The sequence below is a fragment of the Castanea sativa genome, chromosome 8 (genome assembly GCF_040712315.1).
Source record: "Castanea sativa cultivar Marrone di Chiusa Pesio chromosome 8, ASM4071231v1".
NCBI lineage: Eukaryota > Viridiplantae > Streptophyta > Magnoliopsida > Fagales > Fagaceae > Castanea > Castanea sativa.
This window is the reverse complement of record NC_134020.1, coordinates 38,526,938-38,551,049: the sequence shown is the minus strand read 5'-3', so window position 1 is coordinate 38,551,049 and position 24,112 is coordinate 38,526,938. Positions and strand designations below refer to the sequence as shown.

The following is a 24,112-nucleotide window of genomic DNA, read 5'->3' as shown; positions in this document are numbered from 1 at the left end:
CTTTTTTTTAAGTTAAATTCGAGTTTAAATAAGTTGAACTTAGAAATCATGGACGTTTACACTAGAAGTAATATTTTAGATAAAAATAAGAATATTGCTAGTGTAAACATTTTAGATAAAAATAAGAATATTATAGATAGAAATAAGAGTTTAATTGTTTTTATTGACTTTCCTATGTTACTTTATCAATTATTTTGGACAGACATGTGAGTTTAATGGATTATTGATTTTTTTTTTTACTATTAGCTTTTTTATTATGATAAATGGATACTTCTATGTTCTATCCATCTTTGTCAGAAATGTGAAAGGAAAATACATGCATGAGGTAAATAATTGCTTGTATCTTGTCTTTCTACGTGCACTTATTTGATATGGCAAACAAATTAAGGAGAGTATCTTGGATTTTTATAATTTATAGGTTTTAATCGATTATATTGTGATATGCCTATTCTATTTTATGTATATGAACTATTTTCTTATTTTGATTTTTAATAATTGCTCTTTTATTTTTGGATAGAAATAGTAGCTTTATTTTCAATTATTTTCTTTATATGTGTGTGTGTATATAGACCTCATGTGGGAGTATATGAGGTCCTACCAAGTAGCGCTCTAATTTTAGATTTAGCTTTTTTTTTTTACCTTTTTTATTAAGTTTTTTTTTTACTATTACCTAAAAGTTCACATTAACTTATTTTAATATTATTTCATTAATATCTCATTAATTGTCTAAACTTACACTACACATTTCTCTATTCTTCATGTCTTTTAGTATACTCACTGTTTTAGTATTTAAAAATAAAATAAAATAAGTAAGGACCAATAGTAATAACTAACTAGATAAAACGCTGAAGAGAGATAGATATACACCAAAAAATATTATAGATTGTTAAATAAAAAACGCACTGTTTCACTATATATTATCAAATTAAAAGACCTGAGATGAAAAAAAACATATGGAAGAGAGAGAAAGAGGAATCTAAGAGATCACCACCTCCGTTATACTGGCCTCCCACCACTATTAAGAAGGCAAAAATCCTACGAGTAATTTTTAAAAAAAAATTAGAGGCTTAAATATGATTTAGGTTTAGGTAATTTGGTTGAATAGTTTTTGTTTTGAGTATATAAGAAGAGAGAATATTTGGTGCATAATGTAAAGTCATATTCTACCAAAATTTTAGTTTTAAATCATTTATAAGACACATGCATACACATTTGCCCACATCATGTCTTAATGTTGCATTATCAATACATGGAAGACGGTCAGAGAGTTGGACATATTTTCATTTCATGGCATGAAATATGTGAAAATAACACAAACTAGTTGATTTTCATGGTCCCGTTATTCTTTTGCATTTATTATTGGTTTCATGATAAAAAAAAAACCTTACCTTAAGAAAGCTACAAATATGCAATGAAGTTACTAAACTAATTTTTAATATCTTAAAATGTATATGTTTCTTTACTCTAATTTAGTTTACTTATTCTTTATAATATATGTACAATATTATCCAAAGCACTCTTACATAAAATATTATAATATTATCCGTGCTTCGCATGGGCAACTTACTAGTTCACTATAATTTCTATTTTGATTACTATTCGAATTATTCATCTAATTGATAGAATTTCTTTTATCATTAATTTATTAATTTTTTATGTTCTTGTCAACTTTTCATATTTTATTTTTAAATATTTATTTAAGACATGACTATATATATATATATATAATTTTCTTTAATGGAAAATTATCTACATCGCCATATTATGATATTATTAGCATTGTGGGGAGTAAAAGAGCCCAAGTGGGCATATGGGCCTTTGGGCTGTAACATGGAAGGCCGACCTGCTCCAGGATCAAACTCTATGAGTCGGCCCATACGCCGAGGGTCCGGGGATACAGCCGAGGGAGAGTTTCACCTCGGACAGATCCAAGAGAACTCCAAATTTTATTATGAAGGTCAAAGTACAACTCTGGAGAGACCAGTGGTTAAAAGGGGATATCCTGAATCTTCTAGATGCACCAGTATTAAAGAAAATATCAAGAATAAAGGCTGCCACCTCCGCATTAAAGGCTCTGCACCTACCTCCCTGGCCGCATTAATGGGGAGGTGACCCCTGAACAGTGAGGTGGAAACTTCTAGTCACTGTTCAAAAAGTATCAGGGAAGGCAGTATAAAAGGGGGGTAAAGGCCAAAGAAAAGGGGGGATCAGAAAACTAAGAAAGAAATTAAGAACTTGTAATTTTGAAGGAAGAAAGAGAAATAATAAAGAAATAGTCCTCGGCTTGAGTCCGAGGAGACCCATTTGTCATTATCGTTCTTTATTTACTTGTGTTTGATTATAAAAGCCTGTTATCAAGATCCCAGCATTTCTAACCTAGGTTTCAAGCCCACACTCTACAAATCTTATTGTTTAAGGCTCATTGGGCCTGAGCCCGTGATTGTCTTTGGGTCCAGGTGCAATTGTGCACTTACAAGCATGATTTGCACTTATCATACTAAGATTAGGATTTCAATTCTTATAAAAACTTCTTATAAAGGTTTATGTAATTGTCGTAACATTTAAAATAGAAAAAGAAAAAGAAAATGTAGGTAAATTTACACTAAAACCTGATATGACATAGACAATTTGATAGTGCAGCTTTAGAGCATCAGCATCAAAAGGGCTATATTCCAAATTTAAGCATAGAAAATCCATTTAGGCCCAAATGCTCCCTCCATTGAATGTTGTAAAAAGTCAGGATTGTAAAAAAACATACAATTGAGCTACAGTGCAGTTCTAAATGTAGAACCGCACTATAGCTCAATGGGAAAAAAAGATATTAATATTTTATACTTAAAGTTTTCTCTCTCCACTTTCTCTCATCTCTCTCTCATTCGGACTCTCAGTTCCTCACACTCTCTCTCACAACAGCTCCTCCCTCCTCACTCCCTCTCTCACATCTCTTTCGTTCAAAGCTTGCACCGGTGCTGGGTTTTGGATTTTGGAGGTTGGATCGGCATTGATCAATGGGCTGGGTTTGGATCGGCGTCTCCGCGTGGGTCAACCAAATGTGGGAGATCGGTGTCTCGACGGGCTGGGCTGGGTTTGGTTAGCGATGGAGATCGCGGTGGGTTGTGATCTGTGTGGGAATGGGTTTTGGGTCGGTGCGTGGCGGTGGGTTGATTTCAATAGGTGTGATTTTGGTGGGCTACGGCGTGGTCAGTCGATGCAGCGACGTTAGTCTGGTGGTGCAACGACTTGGGCAGTAGGTGCAGTAGTGTAGGTCTGGTGGTGTAGTGGCGTGGGATTGACCGTGGGTTGTTGTGTTTTTTTTTTTTTTTTTTTTTTTGTGGTGTTGATGATCGGAGAGGGTTTGATGGTCTGGGTTTTTTTTTTTTTTTTTGGGTATTGAAAGTAGATTGTTTTTTTTTTTTTTTTTGGGTATTGAAAGTAGATTGTGGGTTGCTCTGTGTGTGTGTTTTTTTTTTTGTAGTGTTGATGATCGGAGAGGGTTTGATGGTCTGGGGTTTTTTTTTTTTTTTTTTGTGTGGTGTTGATGATCGGAGAGGGTTTGATAGTCTGGGTTTTTTTTTTTTTGGTGTTGACGGTAGATTATGGGTTGCTGGTGGTGGTGGTGTCAGGTGTGTGTGGTGCGGCCGTGGTGGTGATGGTGGATCTTAAGCAGAAAGAAAGAAAGAGAGAGAATAAATAATGTTGTAGAATATATTATTTTATTGTGTAGAAATATTATTTTAATGAGTAGAATAGGAAAATAGAAATTTGGATGTGAAAGTATTGTAAAATTGTATTGTATAATTGATAAAGTAGCTTTTTAGATGGTAAAATAGGATAGAATTGGGAAAAATGAATGTGGATGCTCTTATAGGTACGGTGTTTCCTAATAAATCATAATAGAATTTGAATTTTAGTAATAAATAACAGCCATTTTTAATTGTCTATAATACCCCCACTCTTATCCAATTCATTTCAATACTTCTATGAAACAAGTTTTTAATTTGGTTTATATGATTCATTTTGTTTGTTTTGTTGCTCACTTTTTTTTATATTTTAATTTATCGATTTGCCTTCATCTACTATTGATTTTTCATATGTTATTGCTCACTTTTATTTTTTTTTTTTTTATTTATCGATTTGCCTTCATTTACTATTGATTTTTCATATGTTAGAAGATCATTATCTGTCTATCAATTTATCCATCTATACTCTATAAGTTATAGCTTATATTCTATATAATAAAATTTGGGTCTTACAATACTCTATAATACCCAAATTGAAAATGCTATATAATAATTTATAATTCACCTTTTATTAAGAATGTTTTTAATATACAACTTTTGTTCAATCTATGTTATATTTAAATTCATGACTAAAGCTTTGCAACGCAGGAGACTTCAACTAGGAATAAATTTTATTTTAACATTAACTTCAATTATATTACAATTGACAACAATTCAAATCAAATAGCTATACTTCAGCCGTTTAATTTTGAAATCCAATCAAATTGCTAATTAATCCGTTATCACCAAATTGGTGAGAAGTTACAAGTCTGTGGATGGACTAGATAAAATTGGACCTAGCTAGACCAATTAATCCCAAACCCTAAAAATTAAAAATGGATACAGGTAAGGGTTTTTAGAACCTGTGAAAAAATGAGCAAATCTTTTTTTTTTTTTTTTGAAAGGAAAAAAAAATATCCAATTTTATCATTTCGTTGTCTTTTTGTTGACTTCACACTTTCATACTTGCAAATCTTTTACTCTTTGATGCTCACTTTCTCAAATTTTCCCTAAAATTTTCTCAATTTTTTTTTATGATTTTGGTAAGGTTGATCTAACTCTGTCATTATCACGACTCATCATTGCCTCTTTGGTCTCTCACTCTTGCATAGCAGCTATTGATTTAAAAATAAATATATATATATATATGACAAAAAAACCATAAATTTAATGTAATATATATATTTTTTAATGTTAATTATTTTTTATGAGCATTATTTTCTTTTTCAAAACTTTTGTTAAACTTATTTAAATTTTAAGAAAGAACTTCTTATATTTGCATTAAAGTAGTCCAAGGTAAAAGGACCAATTGCTACAAAAAGAATAAAAGAATCTGGCTTGGGAAGCTCCACAACTGACCTTACATGAGAGACTAACGAGGGAATATCCACTTTTCTGAAAACAATTGATTGAATCATAAAATCAAATTTGCATCATTCACTACTGGGGTCTTTTGGATAAATATTGCTAAAAATGAAGTTTTTTGTGGTTATAGTCACTGTTCCAAGTTATTTGGGAAAATGAGGAGAGAGAGTGAATTTTGGCAACAGTGTTGCCAAAATTCTAAGAAAAGTATGAGAGAGAAAATGGAAAGTGAGGAGAAAATGGCATGAGTGCCCAAAAGCAAAAAAAAAAAAAAAAAAGTTTTTTGGCAATCCCATTGCCGAAAATGGAGGGAAAAAGTAATAAAATAAAAATAAAAAATTGTGGCAATGGTATTGCCAAAATAGGGGGGAAAAAAAAAGAAAAGAGAATTGTGGCCATGTAGTGCCGAAATAGGGAAGGAAAAGAAAAAAAAAATTGTGGCAATGGTATTGCCGAAATAGGGGGAAAGATAAAAAATAAAAAAAATTGTGGCAATGTATTGCCAAAATAGGGGGAAAGGGAAAAAAAAAAAAAAAAGAAGAGAATTATGGGAATGGTATTGCCGAAATAGGGGGGAAGGAAAAAAAAAATTGTGGGTATTGTGGCAATGCTATTGCCGAAAATGTGAAAAAAAAAATTTTTTTTTAAAGAAAATCAATTGTGGCAATGACATTGCCGAAATAGAAGGATTCTTATCTACCTCAAACAAATTCAAGTAGTACATAGATTCTAACACGTGAAAGTTATAGAAAAAATATATATATATTGATGTGACAAATGAGATTTTTGTAATACATAGATTCTTTGCTGAGATTCTTTGGTAAGAATCAAACTTTGCTAAGAATCAAACGGTACTTGAATAAGAATCTCTGCAAAAAAAAATGATTGATGTAACAAAGAGAACCTATCTCAGTTTGCCTCCGTGACAAATGAATTTTTTTTGTCTTTTATTTCACATCTTTGTAATAAAAGGTAAGCCCTTTCTGAAGTTTTCTCACAAAACACTTCTACTTTTCATCTCGCAAAAAGAATATAAATTTTAGTCCTAGTCTTGGTTAGTGTTTTTACTTTTGCTTCCGTAACCAATCTTCAGATTGTCTATGTCATTACAACCATTAGAGTAAATAAAGTTAGAAAAGTCGAAACTCAAGATAATGCCCAAGAGGCAGGCCAACTGGAATCTTGTCACTCGAGATCTAAACTTCAATCCAACCTGCTCTGTCCCTAGGTATGATGGGTCTCTGAATTTAGAGCGATTTGTCCCAATGTCTATAGGGGGTAGTTCCCTCATGATCACCTATAAAGCCTTTTTATGAATTAATGCAATTATGTGTATGATGCTGTTCACTTATAGAAGTTTGGTTGGGCTAATCAACCTCACAAATTGAAATAGAAATGTAATAACTCGTGTAAACATAAACACAAGAAACCAATCATAGTAGTCTAAACAAACAGTCAAATATACAATGCTGGTGTAGATGTGTGTTCCAAACACTTTAGTCTTTGTTACTTGTTCCGGGTTGGTTAGGAGTGAGCTCACTTATGTGTTTATAAGCAATTGTCCATGGCCTGCCGCATGATTCTATAGCTTTGTAAGATATTTCTAAACTCTCTTAGATAATGAGAAAAATATCAATTCATTTTCTAATCAGGATTTTATGAAAAAAGAAAGATAAAATCCCTCGCTTCAAAAAAAATCAAACCTAAAGAAAATGTATTTCAATCAACTATTACATTTTTAACACAGGTGAACTTGATTATTATTGAAAAGATGGAGACAAAGTTGAGACTGACCCTCGCTTTTCTTTTCCCTCCATTCCATAAACTTAACCAGTGCAGCCATGGTGCCCAACCTGTAAAGTTGCAGCCAGTGGTTTCCAATTTCTTGTCCAAATGTCCAACCGAACACACCTCCTCTTAGAAAGGACAGCCCCGCACCTCTCATATAGAACAGGGCTAAGAAGTAAGAACCTTAATACACACAAATCCCCGTAGTAGGCGTAATAGAACTTTTTCAATGATCAACTTGCCCCATTCTTTCATCATCAAGAACCTACCCTTGATTGATACATGCATCAGTTATGCATAATCACTTTGATTGTGTACAAATCAATATATACTTAGCAATCCTAGAGACAACTATTTTTACAATCATTTTTAATTTTTTACAATTTCCTCAAGTAATAAGTTATGTTTGGAGTAACATCACTTTCACATGAATCCACTACTGACCATTTTATTACTACGTAGAAATCACAACATATCACCTCAGCAATCGTAAAAAAAATGTCATGAATATTTTTGTGTTCCTACACACACATATACACTTAAATTAGGCTAGAGTAGAAATGTTATCTTGTATAAAAAATAAAAATTAAAAAAAAAATATTTTAAAAAAAATTCAATCCAGATGAACAATTTTTCATAACCGACAGATGAAAGATAGCAAACAAACCATTTTGATGTTGTTCAAGTCAGACACAGAAGAGAAGGAAAGGGGAGGTGGCCTGTCAAATTGGTGCCACATCCGAGTGCTCCCACCTTCTCAATGTCTCCAATGAACAAAAATGACATACCAAATAAGACATGTATGAAAGGCTTCAAAAAAAAAATGGAAATGAAAAAACTCACTCACTCACTCACCCTAACATTTTACAAGCATTGTCAACCTAAAGCAAGCAAAGCTCCTGCTCCCATAGGTCCTTTGCATAACAGTTCACCATATTTCTTATATGCGCGCGCACGCACACGCAAAAACCACTTTATCTCTCTTTGCCTAGGCAAGTGTCCTTACAAAATGAAGAGAACGTTACACGTGGGAGGACCCGACTCTGGGAGTAAGAATAAAGAGGAGCATACTTGCCTCGATATAATGTCATTTTTGTGTGTTATCAATCCATATAAGTTCATATTATCATATTCTTCAGCTAAATCTATTTGCTTCACACAAGCATTTTCAAAATGTGCAACATTTGTGTGGGATTTTATGACCACTCAACAAAATTAGGATCCATTGAAACATGACCAAGAAAAAGCAGTAAAATATATGCTGATAGAGAGAGGTGGATTAGCGTTCCATAAGCAAATCAATCTTTTCCAGAGCCTCATAGCATTAAACAACAGAATCAGTAAGTTATCGTTGTCATCAATCTTACATAACTCAAAAGTAAAAAACTTCTAGTGGATCGAAAAGTCCACAATCATGTTGCAGCGATCCTATCTAGTGGATCGCACTTACTCAAGTTTTGGGTGCATGGCCCGAAGGCCCACCCGATTTGGAAATTACTTAAATTCATCAACAGAAATGGTTTTGGATCAAATGGCATATAAACTTTATAAATTAGCTGAAAACAGGATATCCCATTTCAGTTTAATCATGTGCTTAGTTAAATTTTAAGATAATCTTGATTTTGAAAAGACTGTGTCCAAAACAGGGGAGGCTCTAGACATCAGTTCAATTCTCCAATTGCATTCCCTTTTCCCTTTTGCGTCTGATGATAGCTCTTGAGAAAGAAATTCCCACTAGCATTGAAAAATCTGAATGGAATTCACCGACCGAAAATAGTGTCACCTAATCATTCACCACGTTAGATTAGAACAGTAGGTATAAAAAGTACAACATTTTCAATAGTTTAGGTATGATCAATAGTTTAGGAATGATGATACAAATTTTAGGGTGGCGATTAGGTGACACTATTTTAGGATGCAATATAAGGATCACGCATTAACGAACACAGACCACAAATTCCAATCCCATATTGTACTCAAAAAGATATAAACCACGTGTTTACAGCAATGAAACCAAAAGCCTTCCTCGACGAAAGAAATACCAGCGAGTAACACCCTCCTATAACTCTCACATCAACCTACAAAAACCATGCCTACCCTTTTTTTCCCTTAAAATTACCTAGCCAAAAAAAGGGAGGTAAACCTAGTTACATTGATTTATGAACATTGCTAAAATTACCAAAGCCTCTGCTTTCATCATTTCTCATCTCTTTCTCTTGGCACCAGCCCCTGAACCCCGTGCACCTTTCTTTTCTGAAGATCCAGAACCACCTTTTCCTCTGCCAGCTGGTGTTTTCTTAGCACTTGAATTTCCTGTGCCCTTGAGATCCAACTCCACTTGCATTCCTATAATATATAAGGCACAGTAAAAGAACCCATCAATCATTCTGATCAATTAGGAATACCAGTCACCCAAATGACTCAGAAATGAAATTGAGTATTTAGGTGAACACACTAGAACAATCACATATGAAGTACTACAATGGTACCACCAACCTTTTGAATTCAAACTCTGAAGTTCCATCTGTAGCTTCTCACCATTGGCAGAACCTTCTAATACAATCACAAGAAGAGGTAAAAACAATTCATTAACCAACTAACCATGCTTAGACAAGCAATCAACATATTGGTAATCCCGAAGAATTCAATCTACGTAAATAAATAGAAGAAACGAATGATCTCCAGTATTGTTTGCTTACATGTTGGGAAAACAACTTCCTGAAATACTTTACAGAATTTAACATAAATTTTGTTAAAATTCCATTAACTCGTTTCATATGCATTGAAAAGAAATCATAAAATGAAACTGAGAGCATCAATAGATGATCCCAGAAGATAGGCCAGCTTCATGAAAATTTGTGCCTTACTGCATAAATACAGATGAAACAAACAATCTAAAGCATATTATCAATCACATTGAATTCCTGTTTTTGGGGGGGTTTTAGTTATTTAAATATTTATAAATTTCAGTTTTTTGCATTCTTAATCATATTAAGGATATGTACAACGAAGCTGTAACTATTGTGAGAACAAGTGAAGGAATCACAAGCAAGTTCCCTATATAGGTTTGTATTAAGGATCAGCATTAAGTCCATATTTCTTTGCACTAGTGATGGATGAGCTCTCACTAAATTGATCCAAGAAGAAGTCCCTTGGTGTATGCTTTTTGCAGATGATATTGTTTTAGTGGATGAAACTAGAAGTGGAGCTAATGCCAATATAGAAATTTGGGCAAGAGAATTTAAGGGCCTTCATCATGTGTTCATCAACATGACCATGACCTAATCTACCATCTTAATAAAATAATTTTTAAAAAATGGTGAAGACTTATTAGTAAGTGTTAACAATAACAAAAAAGTTATCAGTTTGAAGTTTGAACAATGAGCAAACCTCAACAAAAACAACCAACCAGAATTCTCCTAAACTGAGACAGATCTTTAAAACCAGCAAATGAGTAATATCAATTTTCAATTATGCAGAGATCATATCATTGAAAAGCTAAAACTTGCATCAGGTATAGAAGCTTACCCAGCTCATCCGTATCTGAAGAATTTTCTTCTTCGCCTTCTGCCAATGTGCTACCATTATCAACTAATCCATCATCAGATGGCTCCAGAATTGCTGCAATCCGCTTTTTAGGAGCTTTTTTCACTCCAGGAAGTGTGACTAAATCTGCAGCTCTTACCATTCTTGTTTTGCTTCCTTCTTTGTAAGCTTTGGTGAGAGCAGCTTTCACAGCAGGCTGTATGCCATCCAGTGGATTTGGATGCCCCTGATGCATAAGGACGCCCATAAAATAACATGAAACTTTGGTGGCAGTTCTGATAATGAAGGTGCAATCAAGGTATGTAGGGGTACCTGAAATTTTGATAGCTCCACAATTGTATCGAAATCCTCCTGACTAATTGAGTATATATTCATGAACTCAACAACTTTTTGAACTGCTTCATCCTGGTCATCTCAGATTGAATAAATGCACATTCAACAAAAATTTCATTTTAACTTCTCCAGGATTTTCTAGTGTAAATATAATAAACATATTGCAGTTCCAACCTTAGGCAGCTCCCGCAGTGGCCCAGTTAATCGTTTCAGGACAAGAGTAAGGTATTCTACTCGCACGGTTTCCCTATATCATTAGAACAAAGTGAAAATTACACGGTAGGCAATTAAACGCATTGCAAGGGAGACAAATAGACTGACTGGCATTTACAACCAGAATTATCAACAATACAGAATCAAAGTTGAAAACAAGAGATAAAGAGGAATACTGAACATTGAGGAAAATACAATAAATCTTCTTGACTTTTAAATACTTAGCATTCACTCTTAAGGAAATCATAAAAATTACTTCAATTAGAAAAGTCTACTACAAGTCAAACCAAGTAGATATCCTGGTACTAACACCAGAAACGAGTGTTCTGAGCCCTATGAATTCTAAAAGGAAAACTGGGGGTAAGCCTCTCCAAAAAAAATTTTGGGTTTAAGGCTGCCTACCATAACCTCTCTTAGACCTCGCAAAAAGTGGAAGTTTTGTGCACTGAGTATGACATTTTTATTTATTCATATTTGGATTGGTAAGTGAAAAACACAACTAGAGTCTTGAACCAAGAACTCATCCTCCATCCCATCATTGCGATTTATGAGAGGAGGAAGTGCCATTCGAGTTACAGCTCTTTGGCAAAAGGAAACTCTAAGATTTGGCTCTAACAAACAAGTGACAGGAGAAAAGACTTAAATGTTGAACTAGACAATTAGTAACCTTAATTTCAAGCTTCCATATTGACATGTTTCTTTTTTATTTCTAAGAAAATAAAATAAAAAAAATGTTTCTTTTTTATTTCTAATAAAAAAAATGTTTCTTTTTTATTTCTTCTTTCTTAGTATGAATCATTCCACCCTTATCAGGAAGACTAAAAAATAAGGCACTTTAATGAATTGTACTAGCTAAATTTGCTAGACAAATACCTGCTGCAGCCGGAGCAAATAGTATAAATAGTGCCCCATGTTCAAGCCAAATAGCATCATAGAGTAGCCTAAATATTTTGTATTGTCTGCATCGACACTGAATGTTACACTAACAGTAACTTCATGTGAAAGGAGGAAAAAGGAAAACAAAAGCAAGAATTTCACAACCCTAGCAACCTAAAACAAATATAAATTCCAAAATTTGTTTTCCTTGGTCTATCTCCTCAGTAACTGAGTTGTGAACCAAGGAAACATACATGTATCAGTTTGCAAAACATCATTGACACAACTAAATGTGCAATGAGTGCATGTGTACAGCTTCATCAAGCCAAGTGCTGTAAACATTGCTGAGGCAGCTGTTAAAGCCCAAGTCAGTTCCCCATTCGTTAATAATAATAATAACAACAACAACAACAACAACAACAACAATAATAATAATAATAAAATCATTAAGAAAGCCTTATGAATAATATTCAAGTGCATGTAGGTGCTTTTTACAATAAAAAACTAGAAAACACTAGCACATAGACAAGGACAAGAGGTTACGGTAAGCATAAATTGAAAGATGGAACAGAGATTCACCTCCCCGAACTAGATTCACGAGAAGCAAGAAGATGAACGTGCAAATCCTCCAAAAGCCTCAGATTTTTACCCATTGTTGAGTTCTTTCCCAGCCAGCCTCCAAATCTATTAAAATTCCTCTCTCCCTGCAGACATGGTTCCAACTTTGACATTAAGCTTCAAGCTAAAACCAAATAGTTTTTGCTAGCCAATAGCCTTGTAGCTTTATTGACACTTATTGACGTTTCTAATGGGGATATCCAAGGTTCAAATCCTCCCCTCCCCCAACTATCAAATTATCAAAAAAAAAAAAAGCAGAAAAGAAAGTAGTATGTGCTAACTTCAAAAAGTATGCATGAGGATAAAACTAAAAAGAAAATGCTGAATATGATGTAAAATATCAGCTGCAATCAGGACTTTGTTCATCCTAATCTACTACACTCAAGTTGTCCCTCACATATTGCATTGAATACCCAAATGCCAAAACACAACTCTCAAACAACTCTTATGAAATAGACAATTCCTTACCTGTTGAAGTATTTCCCTCTGCCCATGCAACAGTGCAGCACTGATTATAACCAAAAATAAATAAATAAATAATTGAACACTAATTAAGTCGTAATTCAAAGAACAAGTACAAAACCTTGTAATTGCAAGAACTGAATTAAGAGCGCATACGGGATTATAGACGACGCAAGTGAACTACTTTGAGAGAGCTGCCACTGTCGATACCGTCGAATCTGAACATTGAAAATATCCCCATCACCAATGGATTCAGCAGCACGGGCAATCAAGTTCATACGTTTGATTCCATTGTCATCCTTACCAGCAGAACTTGGCTTGTAATTAATATAATTTTCCTGCCATATCAAAATAAATCACTTCTTAGAAAAGTAATTCAGAAATAGTTTAAGTTTTAGGTCAAGTTGCATAACTAAGGTCTAAACAAAACCACAGGGGCTACTACTTTGTAAATCCAAAAAATAGGACGAAAAGGCACATGATTTCGGTAAACAATAAAAAAAAGAGATGGTGCATAAACATTTCTTTAATTCTTAAGCATATGGAGAATATCAATTGATGTGAATAAAGAATGACAAGGGTGCAGGAAAAACTGTAAGTGCAATAAAATTGCTAGAAATTCGTACAGATATGAGGCATTGGAACCTTAAGACATATATACCAAGAAATGGATTGAGTAAAACACACAGAAGGGAAGGGGGTTGTAAGATAGCATGCTTTATCCTTTGTATATTGTGTGTGTGTGTGTGAGAGTGAGAGAGAGAGAGAGGGAGGGAGAGAATTTATTTGGGGAAGAAGGGGGTTTGCAAGTGCACAATAGGCATTTCTTTTTGTCCTATTTGTTTTCCAAGTCTGAAAAGGTAAAAAGAATTAGCCAATAAAGATCAGTATAAAACCTTCTTGGTGATCATTTTGACAATTACACTTCTGCTCCATTTGTTTCGATGGAAAACTTTACGTGAAGATAGTTTCCCACATTTTTCAATGTTGGTTGGCATCAGAAAAAATGAGTCAAAGGAAACTATTTTTGGTCAAAATAAAAGGTATGACTTATTTTTAAGAGATTGTTTTCCACTAATTTTAATGGAAAACGACTCTATGTTGTGGCAAGCTAAAAATGGGAAGTTAGAAGATAGCTTCCCAACACATTTAAAGTTGCTACCAAACATAGAAAAATTAAAGAAAATACTTTTTATAAGATGGCTCATTTTCTTGAAAAGTTTTTCATTGAAACAAACAGAGAGTTCTTGTAGACTTGGACACTGCACAACTTTCTTGGTCATGGTTCTGACAACTATACTTCTTGGAGACTTGGACACAACACTAGAATTAAGAGCAAATCTTGGTGTCAGAAAATAACTAACTAGCATTACATTCCCCTGCAAACTCTTAAAAAATGTAAAATTTCAAGTAAATAATATTCCCCAGAAAAATACTTACCACCTAAAGAATTTCCAAAGAGGCTTTCAATTACCATTAATTTTGCTTTTTTCCAAAATATTTTGTAATTCCAATTAGTAATTTGTGGTAACACTGTTCAACTATACAGTATATACATTGAGCCAGCAACATGGTGACTGAACCTGCTGAACAGGCTATCATCTGTGTTGACTCTGTCACTCTGATATTTGGAGTCATTTTTTTTTCCCTGTTACAAATCTCCAATGGTAAACTGCATATAACATTTTGTTGATTTCTTAGTTGGAAGATTCTGCAGAGACTACTTATTAAAAAAAAAAAGATTCTGCAGAGACTAATCGATCACCATGCAGTATAGAATTTTCAAAAGCTCAAGGAAGAAAAGAACCTGAATAAGAAGAGGGACTAGATCAGGATCACTCATGCTCAGGTCAATCCGCTCATCCATCCTCAACTTCCCCGCATTAAAACCAAACAGCCTACAATCACATGGAAAGGGTGAAGTGTAATTGTCAAAACTTGATAAAGGACAAGGTACAAAGCCTACAAATTAGTACGAGGCATGCATATGTGTGATCATTTAAACTAGAAATCTAGAAGCAACCAAAAATCTCCCAACTAACAGAAACATTACAAGAAGATACAAAGTAATTTCATATTCTGGGTCTAGAAGCTCTACCATTTCCCAAACCTCAATGGTAAAATTATTAATCAAGGTATACTTAATAGGGCTTTGTTTAGTTAGACACTCGGTCTAGACCCTCATTTCTATCTCCACCACATGCATAGCTGAATCCCAATCTCACAAATAGAAAGATTCCATATATACAGACCAAAATAGTAGGAGTCATGACGAGTATGTATTTGAATTACACTATTAGAAATGATATATTATGTGATCGCAGCACCTTTCTGAAGATATTAGAGCCTTTCTCATCCAGAAATAATATGGAAAAACCATGAAACTACACGATGAATTGAGATGAGACCAGAACATGGTCAACATTTCTAAAGTAAAATAGGATCATTAATGGCATACTTGTCAACAGCAGTGAAAGGTGAAATATCTTCGTCCTTTGCACTGCTAAGAAGACGCTGCCTAATGTCATCATATTTAATGACTGACATGGAGAGGCTCATATACTGCAACTGGTTTACTGCCATGCGCATATCTCCATTAACTCTGTCTGCAAGTTCCTCAAGAGCAATCTAAAACAATAAATAGTGAAAAATTCAGTGAATATATTATTGGTTAAAATTAATAAAAAGGAGACTCACAAGGCTCAAAAATAAACATATTACATGTCACAAAACAGCAAAACTAGATGAGTTCATCACTATAAACTTTTTTTTTTTTTGTTGATAAGTCACTATAAACATTCACTTAAGCAGCTATGACCAATTACAAATATAAACTAAAGCATTGATGGAGTATTTACCTGATTAACTTGAAGCCCTTCTGCAGTTGCAACTTGCATTAACCTCTTTGCCATCTACCATAAACCAAATTTGGCATTAGTAACTCGGCAATTGGCCGTAGTGGGCTTAAAATGTACAGCAAATATTGCAGAAGCTAGAACACCAAAAGTTTATTTTCCATCACATGGGCATATGCATCCCACACACACATACAGAGTCAAGGCATGCCCAAAATCAAGGATCACATTGGCCTCCCATTAAGGAGGTGGCACTCCATTCGCCACCATACAAGACTTCTTCAGGTAAATTTTATAAAAAGAGATTGATTGGCCCCCAAAGCTTAAGAGCATGTCCTTACACACACTTCCCAAAAAAGGATTGGACTAACCCTCTTTCTAACCCATCATTTGATGAGTCTGATTCAATGAATCAACCTGTCTAGGGTCATAAAAAGTGACCTTTAATCAAATAAAGAATCATGGCATATCCATATGCACACATTTCTCTTACAAGTTACAATGATATTTTAGGATCCACAAAATTTGATTACAGTTTGAAATGTCTGCGATCACAAATATCTGCAGCCCCAACATAATTCTCAACATAAAGCCACCACGTATTAGAGTAAGAATAAAAGTGGCAGTATCTCATAAATTTGAAACTTTGGAGCAGTCATGTAGAATAAAACAAGGATAGTTGTAATTTTCCCAAAGAACAATAATAGGGAGAGAATCTCAGAGTTAGAAATATACCAGTGGAAACTCAAAATTTTGTTATGTTCCATACTTAAATGCTATTCGAGATGCATCAACAAAACTAATCCAAATCTCGGATAAAAGTTTCATGTGGGTATCAATGGCAAACTATGAAATGCCAACAAGTGTGCCTGTGTAAAAAGCACACAGGGAATATTCTAACCATAAGCACTAACTCTAGTCTTTTAAACATCATCACATAAACAAATAACAAGAGAAGGTCAATTCAGCAAATACCACATGAAAGGACAAGATCACAACTATATTAAATTTCGTGCATAAAAAAAAGTACTCTAAAAACAATTATAGAAATCAGAACAAAAACCTGCTGTTTCGTAGGTTTTCGAAAGCTGAGAAGCAAACAGTAGTTCACAAGACTTTTTAGTTTCTGACTGTATCGATCATTACAAATGCAGATAATAGGAATTTTGGAAATCTTGATGCTAGCAATAAGGTCAGCAACTCCACCCCTATCTCCAGCAGACATCCCATCAACCTCGTCCATAATCAGCACAGTTTTTGGATGCTTTGATCTGCAACTTCAACAATAAACTTTAGCAGAAATTTCAAACAATCATATTCTATGCACTTATGTGAGATATTAATAAATGCAAGACCAACCGATCCATGTTGACACTCAAGGCCTCATTGCTGACAAGTTCCTTTATAGAATTTGCATTGCTTCCACCAATTCCTTTCTCAATTTTGGCATCAGCCTTCCCACGACTGTCACTAGCATTTACCTAAACGAAATAAGGGAGATCATGAGGGCAAATGAAAAATCATACCATTGATTTATATGTCTTGGGGGTGAAACTCATGATCTAGATGCTCAATAGAAATGTGTGTCTTGGTAAAAAATTACCCCACCTCTATTGCTTGGAAACCGAGCATCTGACTAACCAACTTTGCAGAGGTAGTTTTTCCTATACCAGGAGTTCCACTTAATAGCACAGCTTTTTTGGCACCAGAATCATTTTGTTTTTTTCCCTTTTTCTTATTTCCAGTATCAAGAAATTGCTCATTCCAATTTGTCAACCAGTCATGAAGTTGCTTAACCTGCACATCATTCGATAAATAAATCCTTTCAATTCTTTTTCCAGATTGAGATAAATGAAGATATAAATTTAGTTCCAAAAGCAATGGCAGAAAAATGAGAACTAACACACATACCAGTGACTGATTTCCAATAATATCATTTGGAACCTTTGGCCTATATTTTTCCGTCCATGTTAAGTCACTCTTAGCAACTGTTTTAGTTTTATGCTTAGCTGGGGACACCCCTGAGGTCAAGCCTTTGCCAGATACATTTGTTGCCAACGAGTTGCCAATGCTATCTTCTAGAATAATCAATTTGCCAACATAGTAAGAGAAAACAAAGGAATAACACAACTACTTGGTTAAGTCACTATCATAAGCATTTCTATGTCCAAAGACTAAGAATTGATTGGGCCTCCCATTTCCTCCAACATGCTAAAAGATCAGGCTCTCCTTGCAAGCTCGGGCAAGATTAATGGAGAAAATATAAGCAAATGACAGTTCACAATTATCTCATCTTTAAAAATCACCATAATAAACATTTGAACAGTCCAATGGAGCAAAAAAAATGCCTTTTTGGAATCACATTCTCCTTAACACACACACACACACACACATTCAAGAAAATACAAGAAATGTGATCTTTGATACCAGCAATGTCTAGGACTAATGCAGAACACAAAGCCTGACATTCTTCTCATCCAACAACATTAGGAATGAAACAATCAAATTATGCCAAATAATAGAATTTACATCTAAATTTGCCCCAAGTACAACCTATTCGCTGGAGTGTGCTAATTAGAAAATCTCTAGGTTGGGGTTCAAGTGATAGCCCAGTAGTAATGGTGTCCTTTTTAATGCCCCATGTCTGTGGTTAGAACCCCACCTCCCCCTCCCCCATTATCTACCTATCAAAAAAGAAAAGGAAAAAAAAAAAGAAAACTGTAAGGCTCTGATTATAGAGCATCCATTCTATAGCTTTTGTCAAATATCACAAAGATATTGAAATCAATTGGCATTGATTTTCCGCCCCGCAACAGTTCTGGGTCTTAGTGCCACCATAAACCTCCAATTTGTCCTCACAGTTTTCACAATAATGAGACTTAATCAAACAATAAATGGATAGACATCTGAAGATAGCATGTCATTAACACCCAGCAAGGCCACAACAGATACAGAAGAGGCCCATAATTCAAGGGCCAAGATCAAAACCAGGAGCATACCCTTTGAATAAAACCACATATTTAAAAAAAGAAAAGGAAAAAAAAAAAAAAGGAATCCAGATCCACAGAATAACCCAAAAACAAAAGTCATCGAGATATTCAACTAATATTAAAATGATAAAAAAAATGCACATATTTATTTGGTACATACTCTTTGTTTCTATTTTCTGTGGGCTTTTCTTTGGTAGAGGTGCAACCTTATCCACTGGCCTCTTAGATTCTTCTTGTGCAGGTGCTTTTGCAGGTTTTGATGCACGGATCATATCAAACAATCCATCCTCAGTGAGAAAGGCAGTACTATATAAAGATATGAAAAGCTAGCAGTGTTAGAATATAACGAAGTAAGGAACTCAAAACAAATCACATGTATGGGTCTGAGATTACAAACCCTAGCTCTTTAGCTTTTGAGGATTTCCGACCCCCAATATCTTCATCACATAAAAGATAATTCTGCAAACAGAAGATGTTAATCCCATGCTGATAGTCATGTCAATCCAAGCACATATGAGAAAAAAATATGAGAAAACCGTTTTCTTGCTGATGGATCCAGTGACACGACCACCATGACGTTTAATCAAATCTTCAGCTTCTTCACGCTCTAGGCTGTAAAATCAGTCAATAGACACTCTCAAGCCCATAAAATATGCAAGGTATATAACCATAGAAATCCCACAATTAGGCCAACATCACAGCTGAGACAATAATCACCAAAGACTTATGACATTCACAATCAAAATTTATTTTTTTATATCTTTGAGCAAAATGTGGTCTAGACCACATATGAAAACACATAAATATAGGAATTTTAACATTTAATTACATAAAAGATAAACATGATAACATCAGTACAAAGATGAACAAAAGTACCTGTCAAGTGTTCCACTAATTACAAAAGTTGAACCAGCTAAACAATCGGGAGCACCCTCAGGGACTTCCTAAGACACAAAACAATATTCAACATTAACATTGAGAATGGTAGAGCATTTTAATTCATCAATCCATAAATTTTCAATATTTTTCACCTTTTCTCCTTTATGCGGGGGATCTTTCCTTTCTCCAAAGTTCATAAATCCACCCCGTCCACCACCTCTGCCTCTTCCACCAGCTGGTGCTGCTGATGAACCTCTTCCACCACGTCCCCTTCCACCACACTTATGAGGAGTTTCAATATCCTTATCATCATCCTCATCGCCTTCTTCAATGCCAACAGGTTTCTGTGCACCACCTCTGCCTCTTCCACCAGCTGGTGCTGCTGATGAACCTCTTCCACCACGTCCCCTTCTACCAGACTTAAGAGGAGTTTCAATATCTTTATCGTCATCCTCATCGCCTTCTTCAATGTCTACAGGTTTCTGTGCAATTCCCCTACCCGACCCACTTTTCAACTTCTTACTAGGAGTCACATCAACCAATTTCTTCCTAGAACTAGAAATGACAAAGTCGTCATCGTCATCGTCATCAACTATGTGAACTTTTTTAGCAGGTGGGGGTTTAACTGATTCATCATTATGCTTTTGAGCCTTTCGTTTTGTTGGAAGTTCCTCTGTCTCCTTTTCATCTTTTGGCTTTTGTTTGTCAGTAGCAAAATACTTACTAGTTTTCCTTCTGCCCGAACTTTCTGGGCTTGCATGAGCCTGCATTTGTCCCAAAGATAAAATAAATAAATAGATAAGTTATCAACTTACTTCAGTTACTTCATGACAGTTAAAACAAAGGGGGGAGAGCAAGAAGTTAAAAAAAAACATAGTCATGCATACTTCATGTTTTCTTGTTTTGTCAATAGCATTAATGTGTTAGTAAGCTTCTTCTTTTTTTATTGGTAAGTTATGGACTCACCAGAGGGGGTTTGAACCATGACCTCAATGGGGGAAGGAAGCGCCATTTGAGCCAAAGCTCATTGGAGCATTCATGTGTTAGTAAGTCAAGATAGCAAACTAAACATATGCAATATTTGATGACCAGTACCTTCAGTTTCTATCTACTTAATAGAAAACAATAACCCCACAGCAATTCCTCTAAACAATAACCTGAAAAAATTCCTCTTTTCTTTGGAGTCTTCTAGTGGAAATCTTGACAACCAAACAGAGAGTACTATAAAACTAATAAAAAGGAAAAAACTCTCAAAAGGATCAGTGCAGAAAATAGAAACCTTCGGCATTGAAATTCTGGAATTAAATTCAAAATTTCCAAATTAACCCCAGAGGTAATCAAATTTCAAGCTTATCATGCCTTATTCAACACTTGAACGCATACACACATTTACATAAGCATGAAATTTTCATTTTTGACCTGACACATATCAAAACTGGGATTCTATTCCATCTTCCAAATTTTGCACAAAACTCAGAAACCAAATCTAAATTCAGGCTTAACACATACACACATAACAAAAGTACAGGAATTCCTTCCATCTTTTCCAAATTTTACTAAAACCAAAGCTAAAACTAAGCTTTACACAAAACTTATATAGACATTTAGCGTGCAATTGGATGCAGCTTTTTGCCAAAAAAATTTTATTATTATTATTGTTTTGATAAGTTCTAGACATTAAACCAGAATGAAAATGTAGCAAAGGCAAGGGGAGGCCAGAGAAGTAAGAGGCGACTAATCTGGATAAAGTTGAATCCCCATGCCATTGAGCTAAATTGATTTATGCCCCCAGAACAAAGCCATCAAGAAATGGGTCCTTAGATCTTAGCCCTTGTAGCTGAAAGAAGAGGCAATCATTACAACTTCTACTAATACTAATGTATTAATACAAGATAAAAAAAGTAAGGATACCCAACGGTTATATTATTGTCTCTTGCACACAATCAATATATCTTTATTTCTCTTCCTTATTTTATTTATCTTTTAGCTTTTATCAAAAGCAAAAAGGCTAGATCAGCTGTTCCCAAATGGACACTGAACATGCTAGTCAGATATTCTTTTCCGACACTCTAGTCTATCAGAGTTCATATTCTCATATTCTTCCTTAATTGACACCCTCTATTTTACTACTTCTACTAATACTAAACATATGCACTAGGTGATGACCGGTACCTTCATTTTCTATCTACTTAATATAGAACAATAACCCCACAGAAATTTTTCTAAACAATAACCTAAATATATTCCTCATTTATTTGGAGTCTTCTAGTGGAAATCTTGACAACCAAACAGAGAGTACTATAAAACTAATAAAAAGGAAAAAACTTTTAAAAGGATCACTGCACAAAATAGAAACCTTCGGCATTGAAATTCTGGAATTAACTTCAAAATTTCCAAATTAACCCCAGAGGTAATCAAATTTCAAGCTTATCATGCCTTATTTTACACTTGAACACATACACACATCTACATAAACATAAAATTTTCATTTTTGACCTGACACAATCAAAACTTGGATTCTATTCCATCTTCCAAAATTTTCACAAAACTCAGAAACTGAATTTCAAATCAGGCTTAAAAACATACACACAAAAAATACAGGAATTTATTCCATCTTTCCAAATTTTACTAGAACCAAAGCTAAAACTAAGTTTAACACAAAACGTATATAGACAATTTAGTGTGCATCTGGATGCAGCATTTTGCTGAACTTTCATGTCTTTTTTTAACTACTTCTACAAATACTAACGTAAGGATACCCAGCGATTATATTACTGTCTCTTGCAACGGTAATATTACTGTCTGCGAGTCCCACATTCAATATATTTTTATTTCTCTTTCTTATTTTATGCTTTTAGCATTTATCAAATGCAACTGGCATAAGTTGTTCCCAAATGGACACTGAAAATGCTAGTTACACATTCTTTTCCGACACACTAGTCCATCGGAGTTCACATTCTCATTTGCTTCCTTAATTGACATACCCTCTTTTTACTACCACTACTAATACTAATGTAGGATGCAAGATAACAAAAATGTAAGGATACCCACCGGTTTTTCGGGCTGTGATTTATTGGTTGGGGCAGGAATTGCAGGCTTGGATTCCTTGGCATTGCCCTTATCATGGGATTTCATAAACCACTTCCTTATATCTGACTGCTTATTCTCTGCCTATAAATTCCAACAAAAACACACCCAACAAGTCAAAATTTTGCAAACACTAATATTAGTATTAATTCATAACAAAGCAATTAAACCCTAAAACCCTCTGTTGGTTTATACATTAATATTTGTTAAAAGCATTGTCACAAGAACGCAAAGAATTTTCCCAAAAAAGGGTGAAAAAGAATCAAAATTGCAAACCCTTACTCACCATGTTTGAAGTTTACAAAGAATCCAGAATGCGAATCCGCGATTTTGCCCTTAGGGTTTCGCGATATGAAGCACAATCTGGAAAGCAACACAAGCAAGATTCTGAGTTACAAAACCTTGTTTGCTATTTAAGAAAAAAATTGAAAAAGAAGGTGTTAGAATTACCAGTGTGGCGTAGTTATGATCAGGCATGCAAAGGTATCAATGGCATTGAGAAACTAAAAATTTCCTCTAGGTTATAAGAGAGAGAGAGAGAGAGAGAGAGGGCATACGATACGACTGTTAACAGTGACTGGGTTGCAATGCAAGTGTGCCTTGGAAGCTGGAAGCAATTAGCGGAGCCTAGGGGATTTTTTATTTATTATTAGGCTAAAATGGAAATTGCACTAAATTCATTTTATTCTTATAATTTATGGATATTTTCAATTATAAAAAGTTTTCTTTTAAGTTTTTTGAGTTTTAAATTTATTCAATTTAAGTTTTTTTTTTTTTTCCTATAAAAAAAATCAGATTTTTTTTTCTTTTCTAATTCCGTTAAAAAAAATTGTCATTAAATATGTAATTAACTAATAAAAAATATTTTTTGAAACTCTTATTTAATTGAGGTTTCCTCATCCACTTTCGTTAATTTGAAAAATAATTTTTAATCATTAATTAGATTTTATTGTTATTTTAAAGCCTAAAATGTAGTGTGCGCTCTAAATTTAAGCAATTTGGAGTGAAGAAGGAGAAAAGAGGGAAGGGGAGTTGGCAGAAATAAGCTTATTTCTAGCCAATTACTCTCCCTCAATTTAAACGGACCCATGAAATTTATTTTAGTCATTTAATTTCACTTTTATTCAATTGAGTCTTCTAAATTTCAAATTTATTCAATTCAGGTTTCTTATTCATTGTTGTTAAATAATGGCCATTATAAAAATATTTTTCTCACGCAAAAATATATATAATTTTAAATAATTATAGATTTTTATGAGAGAATAGTTAATAAATATTGCTTTTTTCATTACTTAATTGCATAATTAACTGTAAAGTTTTA

General features: G+C 34.2%; 1 protein-coding gene across 3 annotated transcripts; it reads right to left on the bottom strand.

Annotated features, from left to right (window-relative positions):
- Positions 1–8,887: 8,887 nt before the first annotated feature.
- On the bottom strand, positions 8,888–23,407 carry LOC142607832 (replication factor C subunit 1-like). Of its 3 annotated transcripts, none has more exons than XM_075779474.1 (23): positions 23,349–23,407; positions 23,078–23,200; positions 22,756–22,875; positions 19,857–20,468; positions 19,702–19,769; positions 19,362–19,437; positions 19,223–19,284; positions 18,986–19,131; positions 17,747–17,913; positions 17,444–17,632; positions 17,195–17,316; positions 16,899–17,106; positions 15,839–15,892; positions 15,439–15,608; positions 14,788–14,878; positions 13,137–13,318; positions 12,987–13,026; positions 12,480–12,604; positions 10,986–11,058; positions 10,791–10,883; positions 10,461–10,704; positions 9,429–9,485; positions 8,888–9,278 (listed from the first exon to the last, which is right to left on the bottom strand). In XM_075779474.1, the coding sequence occupies exons 2-23, from the start codon at positions 23,078–23,080 to the stop codon at positions 9,136–9,138; spliced, it is 3,045 nt and encodes a 1,014-aa protein (XP_075635589.1). In that variant the 5' UTR covers positions 23,081–23,200; positions 23,349–23,407; the 3' UTR covers positions 8,888–9,135. The 3 variants fall into 3 exon arrangements, with proteins under 3 accessions (XP_075635589.1, XP_075635588.1, XP_075635590.1); XM_075779473.1 differs by having other exon boundaries at positions 23,078–23,154; positions 23,242–23,402; XM_075779475.1 differs by having other exon boundaries at positions 9,429–9,482; positions 23,078–23,154; positions 23,242–23,402.
- Between the last annotated feature and the right edge of the window lie 705 nt (positions 23,408–24,112).